This window comes from Oncorhynchus keta, chromosome 19, assembly GCF_023373465.1.
Source record: "Oncorhynchus keta strain PuntledgeMale-10-30-2019 chromosome 19, Oket_V2, whole genome shotgun sequence".
Taxonomy (NCBI): Eukaryota; Metazoa; Chordata; class Actinopteri; order Salmoniformes; family Salmonidae; genus Oncorhynchus; species Oncorhynchus keta.
In genome coordinates, this window is record NC_068439.1 from 62,852,918 (window position 1) to 62,864,442 (window position 11,525).

The 11,525-nt window shown below is 43.4% G+C and overlaps 2 protein-coding genes across 4 annotated transcripts; both read right to left on the reverse strand.

Moving 5' to 3' along the window:
- Nucleotides 1–2,917: 2,917 nt before the first annotated feature.
- On the reverse strand, nt 2,918–8,336 carry LOC118398650 (headcase protein homolog). Of its 3 annotated transcripts, none has more exons than XM_035794198.2 (4): nt 7,944–8,336; nt 4,595–5,689; nt 3,662–3,816; nt 2,918–3,414 (listed from the first exon to the last, which is right to left on the reverse strand). In XM_035794198.2, the coding sequence occupies exons 1-4, from the start codon at nt 8,101–8,103 to the stop codon at nt 3,250–3,252; spliced, it is 1,575 nt and encodes a 524-aa protein (XP_035650091.1). In that variant the 5' UTR covers nt 8,104–8,336; the 3' UTR covers nt 2,918–3,249. The 3 variants fall into 3 exon arrangements, with proteins under 3 accessions (XP_035650091.1, XP_035650092.1, XP_035650093.1); XM_035794199.2 differs by having other exon boundaries at nt 4,595–5,686; nt 7,944–8,335; XM_035794200.2 differs by lacking the exon at nt 7,944–8,336 and adding an exon at nt 6,224–7,857 and having other exon boundaries at nt 4,595–5,686.
- A 912-nt stretch (nt 8,337–9,248) lies between these two features.
- Nucleotides 9,249–11,323, reverse strand: LOC118397809 (costars family protein ABRACL-like). The gene is made up of 2 exons (XM_035792686.1): nt 11,263–11,323; nt 9,249–9,589 (listed from the first exon to the last, which is right to left on the reverse strand). Exons 1-2 carry the CDS (start codon nt 11,321–11,323, stop codon nt 9,357–9,359), a joined length of 294 nt encoding a protein of 97 aa, XP_035648579.1. The 3' UTR covers nt 9,249–9,356.
- Between the last annotated feature and the right edge of the window lie 202 nt (nt 11,324–11,525).

Consider the following 11,525-nt stretch of genomic DNA (forward strand, 5'->3'; position numbering starts at 1 on the left):
CTATGCATAGATGACAACAGAGAGTGGCAGTGGTGTGGAGAGGGGAGGGGGGGGGCTTGGTAGCTTGACATGTGGTAGCAGAGAGAACAGCCTATGACTAGGGTCTTTGACAATTTTTAGGGCCTTCCTTTGACACAGCCTGGTATAGAGGTCCTGGATGGCAGGAAGCTTGGCCCCAGTGATATACTGGGCTGTTCACACTACCCTCTATAGTTCCTTGCGGTCGGAGGCCAAGCAGTTGCTATACCAGGCAGTGATGCAACCAGTCAGGATGCTCTCGATGGTGCAGCTGTAGAACCTTTTGAGGATCTGATGACCCATGCCAAATATTTTCAGTCTCCTGAGGGGGAATAGGTTTTGTCGTGCCCGCTTCACGACTGTCATGGTGTGCTTGGACCATGTTAGTTTGTTGGTGATGTGAACGCCAAGGAACTTGAAGCTCTCATCCTGCTCCACTGCAACCCCGTCGTGCTCCGTCCTCTTTTTCCTGTAGTCCTCAATCATCTCCTTTGTCTTGATCACGTTGAGGGAGAGGTTATTGTCCTGGCACCACCCAGCCAGGTCTCTGACCTCCTCCCTGTAGGCTGTCTCGTTGTTATACCCCCATCTAACAATGGTGTTAGAATCGTGCCTGGCCGTGCAGTCATGAGTGTACAGGGAGTACAGGAGGGGGCTGAGCATGCACCCCTGAGGGGACCATGTTGAGGATCAAATCTAAATCAAATCAAATTTATTTATATAGATAGCCCTTCGTACATCAGCTGATATCTCAAAGTGCTGTACAGAAACTCAGCCTAAAACCCCAAACAGCAAGCAATGCAGGTATAAAAGCACGGTGGCTAGGAAAAACTCCCTAGAAAGGCCAAAACCTAGGAAGAAACCTAGAGAGGAACCAGGCTATGTGGGGTGGCCAGTCCTCTTCTGGCTGTGCCGGGTAGAGATTATAACAGAACATGGTCAAGATGTTCAAATGTTCATAAATGACCAGCATGGTCGAATAATAATATAATAATAAGGATCAGCGTGAAGGATGTGTTGTTACATTTACATTTAAGTCATTTAGCAGACGCTCTTATCCAGAGCGACTTACAAATTGGTGCATTCACCTTATGACATCCAGTGGAACAGCCACTTTACAATAGTGCATCTAAATCTTTTAAGGGGGTGAGAAGGATTACTTTATCCTATCCTAGGTATTCCTTAAAGAGGTGGGGTTTCAGGTGTCTCCGGAAGGTGGTGATTGACTCCGCTGTCCTGGCGTCGTGAGGGAGTTTGTTCCACCATTGGGGGGCCAGTTACCTACCTTTACCACCTGGGGGCGGCCCGTCAGGAAGTCCAGGATCCAGTTGCAGAGGGAGGTGTTTAGTCCCAGGGTTCTTAGCTTATTGATGAGCTTTGAGGGCTCTATGATGTTGAACGCTGATCTGTAGTCAATGAATAGCATTCTCACATAGCTGTTCCTTTTGTCCATGTGGGAAAGGGCAGTGTGGAGTGCAATAGAGACGGGCGGTATGCAAATTGGAGTGGGTCTAGGGGTTCTGGGATGATGGTGTTGATGTAAGCCATGACCAGCCTTTCAAAGCACTTCATGGCTACAGACGTGAGTGCTACGGGTCGGTTGTCATTTAGGCAGGTTACCTTAGTGTTCTTGGGCACAGGCACTATGGTGGTCTGCTTAAAACATGTGGACTAGGTATCCCCCTTTCCTTTAGTATGGCGGCCCACAGAGACCACACAGGGTAATTGCCACGCTGCCAACCCGCGGTCCAGTGGAGTATGGTTCTGAGGTATCCAGTGTACTACTACCATGTGGATTATACCCCCCTCTCTGGAGCCTATGGAAACCCCACACCTGAGGACGGTGCAGCATGGATCCTATGTTCCCTCTCCTCCACCTGTGGGATACTAATCAGCACCAGGTGGGGCCGCAGTAACACCCTAATGGGTGGACTACCAGAGAGCCACATTTCTGCATCCGTTGTATGGTTTTCCCTTTTCTGATTGTGTGCAGGAAGCACATTTTGCTCATATGAAGCAGGATGTAACGGAGGCTTCTTCACATTATGGCAACAGAAAAATAGATCCCGGGCTTCCCACAGTCAGGGGAGCCCTCTTCAACAGGTTGCAGTGAATAACATGGGACAGTCATATTGAGTGCCTCTCCAGCCCCAGCAACATTGCAGGCTACTACTGTAACTTTAGGGTGAGTATATACAGTACCAGTCAAAAGTTTGGACACACCTACTGATTCCAGGGTTTTTCTTTATTTGGACTATTTTCTACATTGTAGAATAATAGTGAAGACATCAAAAAATGAAATAACCCATGGAATCATAGAGTAAATAAAAGTGTTAAATTAAAAAATATATTTTATATTTGAGATTCTTCAAAGTAGCCACTTGATGACAGCTTTGCACACTCATGACATTCTCTCAACCAGCTTCATAAGGAATGCTTTTCCAACAGTCTTGAAGGAGCTCCCACATATGCTGAGCACTTGTTGGCTGCTTTTCCTTCACTCTGTGGTCCAACTCATCCCCAACCATCTCAATTGGTTTGAGGTCGGGTGATTGAGGAGGCCAGTCATCTGATGCAGCACTTCATCACTCTCCTTGTTCAAATAGTGAGCTCATCCGTGGTGATCGGCTAACCCTCAACCTTCTGGCCTGTAGCCCTGCATGGCATCGACTGTGCCACAAAGGCATGCTTAAGTAGTAAAGTCAATATCCATGTTTATAAACACAGGGTTGCTACAGTTATTGTTATTTGTGATCTTAAACATTATTTTGAGTGATATGTACCAATCACTGTGCACCAATAAGCCAAGCATTAACCAAAGAGATTCATAGTATCATTTAAAATGTACTAATTTCCACCGACTCTTTGCTGTTTGCCAATTATGACGAACGAGAACATGCAACATTTCTTTCTCTCCTTTATTAGAGATTTTTTGTAAAAATGCAATTTGACCTACAGATACATTCACTTGTCACAGTATATGTGTTGCTCGTCTTTTTAAGTGCCAGACAGCTCCAAACCGTTTAAGGTCTTATGAATATAATTTTTTCTGAAATCATGTAGATGTTGTCTTGGAACTTTTTAGTGGAGTCATATTCTTTCTATACATTAAAAAAAGAGAAAACAATAACTGAATCCCAGAAAAAAAGTATTCAAGGCTCAAAATTAAGTTGCCTAGTTAAAAAAAAATGTAACAAGAGAAACAGCACTAGCATACATGCACAACATTTGTCAATAAGCTTCCAAGACTTTGAAGGAGGAGAATGGCTTGACAAAGTGGTAGTCGAGGTTCCCACAATGGGGGCACTGCTGCACGTTGCTGTACTCTGAGAAGTACTGCATCCCCACCCTGACATCTATGACCGGCTTACCACAGTGCTTGCAGTTCAGACGGGCCTAAGGGCACAAAGAGAGGAAATGGCTATGGATCTGCAGTAGTTGACTTTGCCATTCATAACGTCAATGAGATAGCAATTGATAGCAAGAGATCTAGCCACAACACAACCTCCATTTTGCTCGGACTATGGCCCATGAAGTTACTTTATGGCAGCCTGCCATGTCCGAATGACGACCCTTGACCATGCAGATACTGACCCCAAAATGAATTTCTCATGAGAAGAAAAAGATGTGATGGCCTACTCACCTGACAACATGGCGTCGCAGCCAGTATATCATAGGTGTACATTGTCCCCAACTGGTGCCAGCTCCCATCCCACCTGGACTTGCACTTGATACATACAATTTTGTGGACTCCCTCCAGACAGTCGACACAGATTGCATACAGGTGCATCAGCCTCCCTTCACAAGAGAGACAATAGTGTTATTTAATAGAATCTACAATAAGCCCTACAGCGTAAAAAATACATGCATGAAAGGATTTCACTGTAACGCATATTAATCATGCATATCAAAGCCTGAAGATCAAAGCAACATCATCCATCCAGTTTAATTCATATCCATGTGGTGAATAGCTACCAAGCTGCTCGTGGAAAATTGGATAGATTGACTTGATTGATATGTATGATATGCTTGATCACATTCATGTGGCATAATCATTTCATTTACTTCTCAATTAAAGTCATTAATTGTATTGTGCCAAGTTTATTATGGTGTGTACTCATCTTAAATATATGCAAGAGATAACACCCTATATGCAGACCAGAATAACAAATTATGAAAATTGTTATTCTGAAGACCTTTGTCTGTCCCACCATACACCTTTTGAGTCCAAATAATTTGCTTGCAGCCACATACTGTAGCTCCTGAAACCTTATCAGCTGTCAACAGTAAGCTTGAACTTTTCACTGTACACATTTTTTCTACCTCAGCAGGACGCTCGGAACCAAGGCAATCATTTTCAATGTTGTAATTACAGGTTTCCTGAGACTGTTTGTGGGAAAATATGTCCACAGAATATCAAACAAGAATGATGCCATTTTCCGTTAGCAATATGAGTTTGTAGCCTATCACAACATACTTATGAGGCATGTGCATTGTTTTGGCTGTCTGCTGAACCTGATAGCTTAAGTGTTTCAAATTCAGTTCCTTAGAGACAGACATTGTTCCGCAGGCCTACCTTGCAGGTGGCACGGCACATCGTACTCGATCTCATCATGTCTAGCGGGGCTCAGGAACAGGGTTCCGTCCACCAGGGGGAACTGCTCAAAGACAGGCAGGGTGCGGTGGCACAGGGCACAGTTGACCATGTTCCTGTGGCTGGCGCTCAGAGCCGACAGGATGTACCTCCTCAGGTCCTCTCCCTGGCCCGCCTGGGCATCATCCTCCATACGTACGTGGTAGGTATTCAGCTTGTGTCTGGGAATGTGGGTCAGCAGCTCTGTGAGGTCCAGCCTTCGCAGGAACTGCACTGGGTTGTCCCCCAGGGTGAGTCTGGGCAGAGGCAAGATGGTGTGATCCAGGTGGCCTCCGCGACCCAGCATGCCGCTTGCCAGCATGTGCTTCCGGTGGCTATCCATGTGCACTGCATTCTTCAGGAACTCCCCCAGGTGCCGGGAGTTGCGGGGTCCTGCGAAGGCGGGCGGGGAGAAGAAGGAGAAGCCTAACGGAGGGGACTGGCCCGGGGACTCAGAGGGTGAGCAGGGCCCCAGGCTGCTTGCACAGAACAGCCCTACGTGTCCCCTCTCTTGAGAGTTCTGCCGATCCACTGACTGTCGGCGAGGCAGCTCCTGACTTGCTCTGTGAGCCAGTTTACTGCCCCCATGTAACTTGCCCCTCTTAGGATCATCAGGCAGATCCAACCCACCTCCACATGCACCCCCTCCAGCTCCAGTTAGGCTGCTCAACTTCCCCAGGCTCTTCTCCAGAGGGATCTTCTTCTTTACATCTGTCATGCGCTTCACCTGGTACCAGTTTGTGTCTTTCTTAAGGTGGCCCTGGCCACAGCGGCAGGAGCAGAAGCGGAAGGCCAGGTCGTATCCCTTCTTAGTCCACATGTTCTGCCGGCACTGCTTCTCGTTCCAGCTGCGGGCCCTTCCAATGCAGTTGAACTGGACCAGGATGCTGCTCTCCCACTCGTAGAAGCACTGCAAGTGCATCCAGTTGCCATAGGGGCAGCTATCACTGTTGCACACTACACGTTGATAGTCATCCTTCTCAAGGTCAATGTCTCTGGCCAGACTGCACACAAGAGGGGTGGCACAGGGGGCTTCTGCTGGACACAAAACAAAAGAGTTACTATATCACTCAAAAATATATTATAACATCTTCATACGAAGTATGACTTGAAAATAAAAACAAACATGAGCTTTTGAGGCACAATATTCACTTTGGACATATCACAGAACAACAAAATGATATTAAACATAATAGATTTTAATTAATGCTGTAAAGACTAACTCCTGTGAATGACATGTTGAAAATATTCCATGCTGTTAGTGAACGATTCAGGACTGAAACATCAATGCAGAGCCTGTCTGGAACTTAACATTAAACAGTAATGGACTGTGTGAACATTCAAAAATAAGAAGAATGCTAATGGGATCTGTGTTAATTTGCAACATAAGAGCCATCATCACTGAGCATGGATCACTGAGAAAGGCCATCTGAATACACATCAGACAGGGAAACCCATCAGTACAGCCAAGTGAGTGGGAAAGTAGCCCAATGAATAGATTTAATGAAAATGTGGCCTTCAACGATTCAGGGGAGACCTTTAATGAAGTAATTAAAGAAGCACTACACTCACAGAAAAAAAGGGTTCCAAACGGGTTCTTTGGCTGTCCCCATAGGAGAACCGTTTTTGGTTCCAGGTGTAACCGGTGTGAAATGGCTAGCTGGTTAGCGAGGTGCTAAATAAAAAAATAGCGTTTCAATCGGTGACGTCACTCGCTCTGAGACTTGGAGTAATGGTTTCCCTTGCTCTGCGGCTTTTGTGGAGCGGTTGGTAACGATCCTTCGAGGGTAACTGTTGTTGATGTGTGCAGAGGGTCCATGGTTAGAGCCCAGGTAGGGGCGAGGAGAGGGACGGAAGTAGCACTGTTACACATGTACACCCCTTTCGGGTTCCATGTAGAACCCACTGTGGAAAGGGCTCTACTTTGAACCCAAAACAGTTCTACATGTAACACAAAATGTATGTAACACGTTTCAGGTTCTAGATCAGCCTGGTCTCAGACTAGACATCACATAGTAAATGTAAACCCAGTACAGTAAAATTGTACAATATGTTACGTTTGGTATGGGTACATGAGACAGAAGGTTACTTAAGGCAAAAATGAAAGTAGGTTGGCTCCCCGTGGGTAGACATATAATGTGAATGTCTACCAACCCAAATGTTGCATATTCTAATCTAATCACGGACAACTTTAGCAACTACTCACTATTTTTTTTAGCTATTTTCAACTACATAGCATGTCAACTAACCCTTCCATCTAACTCATAACCTACGTTAGACACATAGCCACCTAGCTACCGTTAGCCAAAAACTATTGGAATTTGTAAAATATTATACATTTAGCAAATTTGTTACATATTGTACGAATTTCAATTTGTAACATACAATACCAAATGGATTATAGATATCCACAAATTAATACATACGATACGAAACATATCATACTAAGACAGATGTAAATCCAGGACACTCCAATTAGTATGATCTGTGAATGTCCGCCAACCACTTAAAATTATGTTATTAATTACAATTCGTATATATTACGAATTGCAATTTGTTCAATATGTTACGAATTTGAGAGGTGTATAGTATGTTACAAATTCCAATTTGCTGTGGCTAATGTTAGCTAGGTGGCTAAATGGATAACGTTAACTAGGCTACGGGTTAAGGTTATGGGAAGGGTTAGCTAACATGCTAAGTAGTTGCAAAGTAGCTAAAAAGTAGTAAGTAGTTGCAAAGCTAATTAGCTCAAATGCTAAAGTTGCCATGATGAGATTTGAACACGTAACCTTTGGGTTGTTAGACGTTTAGGTTAGGGTTAGCTAACATGCTAAGCTGTTGCTAATTAGTTAAATGGTCTGTGATGAGATTCAAACACGCAACTTTGAGTTGCTACATGTTTGCGTTATAGGCTCACCCATCCACCCCGACCAATCACTTTACTTTCGTTTACCGCCTAAAATAACATTCGGTCTTATGTAGGGCGGTTACCAAAGGTAACTTAACGTACGCATTGACCTTTCCCGGATATACGTTTATTATGTTACTCTAGTCTAAGAGACCAGGCTGAATGTGTGCGTCGTGATATGGCAGTGCATGGAGCTCCATGTCAACGCATCATTAAATTACCAATGTATAATGCAAGTTGCCAATAAAGCAATAACACGTGAGTTAGGTACAGTCGATGACAACAATGAAATGTGAAGCAACGTAAGCTTGTCGTCTAGTGCGTATGCAATAAAATCCATTGCAATAACTTGTCACGCATGTTTTGACACAATTTCACACTTACCACTTGTATGCTCGTGTAACGGTGCAGCTGTAGCACCCAATAAGGTTGTTACCCCTGGTGCTCCCACTGTTGCGGCAGCACTGGCTCCATTTTCTTGCTCATCTCCACTACTATTAGTGCGTTTATTTCTCTTCCCCTTGTTGCTTTTCTGGTTGGGCATTTTACTGATCCCGATATGAATAATTTCAAACTATAATCGACTGTCTGCCATTTCTGCGGGTTCCAATTGAATCCCACTTCAAATTAACTGATTCTCTCTTCTTGATTGCAGGTGGTACTGTTTTTGCAGCTATATCACAATCTAGATTTCTGCAGTTGTGACAGCAAAGGTAACCTACGAAGAAGGCGTGTCCGTTTCTTGTTTTGATTCCTGCTTTGAATGTAGATCGGTCAGGCGCTGTTCTGTTTTCCTCCTGCCTCCATGACGAAACACGGCCCCGCCCCCCGACCCATTGCTGTAAGTTATTATTAGATCTAGCAAGGGAGTCCCAAGTAAAGGGGACTGGTAGGAAGGGAAATCCACGGTAATACCTCAGGATCAAGTCAATGCTTTATCTGAGGCTACAGTTGCAGTCATAATCTTCTATGGCTTTGCCAACAATAGATTGATTGAATGCAGACTTAGTCTGCAGTTGCATGGTCTCCTATCCTTTTCATGAATACAAATGTTCTTCAATAATACAGTAGAGGCAGAGTGCAGTGTAATAACACAGCATAAGGCTACAAAAAGATAGATGTATGCAATGCATCTGTTGTATTTGGCTAATAATCAGGCTGCAAAGTAAAGGTTTGTACTTTATTCACCATCCTCAGAACCCCCCCCATTGCTTTCTTAGGAATGTATTATTTACATAAGACAATGATGAACTTTGGAAAGGAACTGCACTTTGATGAAGTTTGATAATGATCATACTGTAAATAATAATAATATGCATTGTATTAGTTCAGAGAAATTGTACATTGCTAAATTTGTCATTGTTTCTATTTATTTTTCTAGCCATTTTCTTGAAGAATTACAATTGCTTCCCATATCAAGTTTCACATTTCTTTCCTACCAGATCACAATACTAAGTATGCATTTCCTTGAATAACAGTAACACCATGCATTGGAAAAACTCAAATGCAAGTGTTAAGAGGCTTTTGCAAAAGCAGTATGTGCAAAGGTCTCTCTTGAAGCACTTGCTCTCTTAGTTCCACACGAGGTAGAAAAATTACCATTTAAACAATCAATTCAATTGCCATTTAGTGATTCCTGTAAGGGTTAATAAAACAGTAAGTTATTTCCTAAGAAGTCTACATATTTCATCCCCTAGAAATACAATATTTGTAGTCCTAAGAATTTATAAAATGTTGATTTATGATCCCTGGTAGATGTAATAGTAATAGTAAAGCCCCAAAGGAACACTTGACTTATCACCCGAATAATGATAACACACTCCTACAAGAATGAAGCTGATGGTTATCAACATTGTCATGGACACCTTGCAGGAGCAGCTCCCCTTCAAATGCGATGATCTTTTTCCTCTTGGCAGCCCTCAGAAAGATCTTGGCAGCCCTCAGAATCAAAACCAAAGCCTCAAAGATACTGGTGCACTTATAGGCATTGAACAGAACACCAAATTTGGCACTAGTTTGTCCATCTGAACGTGTAAAACAAAGCAGAGTTGAGTGAGGAGAACTCAACATTCCTAAAGCTCTTGTGAATGTCTATGACATTATGTTGTTTCCACTAACACTGCATGGTAATGGCAAGGCTTCCCCACCTAGTTCCACCCCCCCCAAAGATTCAGAAACATTCATCATTATATATACAGTTCAGATAAACAGTGGATCATACTGAAACAATACACTCAAATAGGCTGTGTCAGCTGAGGAGCAAAAAAAGAGGAAGCATGGCTCTAAACAAATATGAAAGCCAGGGGATTTTCAACAGCAGGAGAGAGCATGAGGTAGTGGAGCTAATATGAGGTGGAACAGCCAGAGAGGAGTTCAAACAGTTGCTGCACTGCCTGAGGATAAAGAGCAAGTGTCCAAATGAAGACTAAATATGCTTACTTTTATTGTACTAATTAATTACAGATCTCATTAATAGCTTCATGATTCTGGGAATCCACATGGTGTGCAGACTTTGGTTCCATCCCAGTACTAGAATTGTAGAGGTTTTAAAATACAGTGCATCCCCTATTGCAGGAATCACACCACCTATCCCTGGTGATTTTATTATTTTAACAGATTGTCTTGCAAAGTACACTACATGACCAAAAGTATGTGGACACCACCTGTTCTTCAAACATCTCATTCCAAAATCATGGGCATGATTATAGAGTTGGTGCCCACTTTGCTGCTATAACAGCCTCCACTCCTCTGGGAAGGCTTTCCATTAGATGTTGGCACATTGCTGAGGGCACTTGCTTCAATTCAGCCACAAGCATTAGTGAGGTTGGGCACTGATGTTGTCATTGTATGCTGTAGCATTAAGATGTCCCTTCACTGGAACTAAGGGGCCTAGCCCGAACCATGAAAAACAGCCCCAGACCATTATTCCTCCCTCACCAAAAATGTACAGTTGGCACTACGCATTGAGACAGGTAGCGTTCTCCTGGCATCCGCCAAACCCAGATTCGTCTGTCGGACTGCCAGATGGTGAAGCTCCAGAGTCCTATGGCGGCGAGCTTAACACCACTCCAGCCGACACTTGGCATTGTGATCTTAGACTTGTGTGCGGATGCATGGCCATGGAAACCCATTTCATGAGGCTCCCTACGAACAGTTATTGTTCTGCCGTTATTTCCAGAGGCAGTATGGAACTCTGTGAGTGTTGGAACCAAGGACATACAATTCATACATGCTACGTGCTTCAGCACTCGGTGGTCCCGTTCTGTGAGCTTGTGTTGCCTACCACTTCGCGGCTGAGCCGTTGTTGCTCATAGACCTTTCCACTTCACAATAACGGCATTTACAGGCAACCAGGACAGCTCTAGCAAGGCAGAAATTTGACGAACTGACTTGTTAGAAAGGTGGCATCCTATGACAGTGCCATATTGAAAGTCACTGAGAACTTCAGTAAGGCCATTCTACTGCCAATGTTTGTCTATGGAGATTGCATGGCTGTGTGCAAAATTTTACACACCTGTCAGCAACAGGGTTGGCTGAAATAGCCGAAATTCACTAATTTGAAGGGGTGTCCACATGCTATATTTACACAAAAGTGTCTATTTACACAAAAGTGTCTATTGACAAATTGATTGACAACTATGTTTGATTTTTGCATTGGTTATTGTTATAAACAACATGCACTGTAATACTAGATTAGACTTATTTTTACTGGCAAACAGTTGGATCTCTACAATAAGCAGAGATACTTCATGGTGAACCGTCATTGTCCCTAGAAGTACAAAGTGTATAATGTTACATGCCAATATTATACAGGTGTTCCCAGAAGCCAAAATCAATAGCAAGGGAGAATAATGGGAGGGGTGTCATAATGAAGACATTTAAGTCATAACATTCCTTGTATTGTATTATTAGAATGTATGGTACCTTATTAATACAGTATATTCCAACAAAGTATTTTAAAGATGG

Coding starts and splice junctions, on each gene's coding strand:
- LOC118398650 (XM_035794198.2), bottom strand. CDS start 8,103: ATGCCCAACCAGAAAAGCAACAAGGGGAAGAGAAATAAACGCACTAAT. Junction 3,817..4,594: donor TGTGCCGTGCCACCTGCAAG/GTAGGCCTGCGG, acceptor TCTCTTGTGAAG/GGAGGCTGATGCACCTGTAT. Junction 3,415..3,661: donor CTGCGACGCCATGTTGTCAG/GTGAGTAGGCCA, acceptor TTGTGCCCTTAG/GCCCGTCTGAACTGCAAGCA.
- LOC118397809 (XM_035792686.1), bottom strand. CDS start 11,323: ATGACGGTTCACCATGAAGTATCTCTGCTTATTGTAGAGATCCAACTG. Junction 9,590..11,262: donor CCAACTGTTTGCCAGTAAAA/ATAAGTCTAATC, acceptor TTTGTTTTACAC/GTTCAGATGGACAAACTAGT.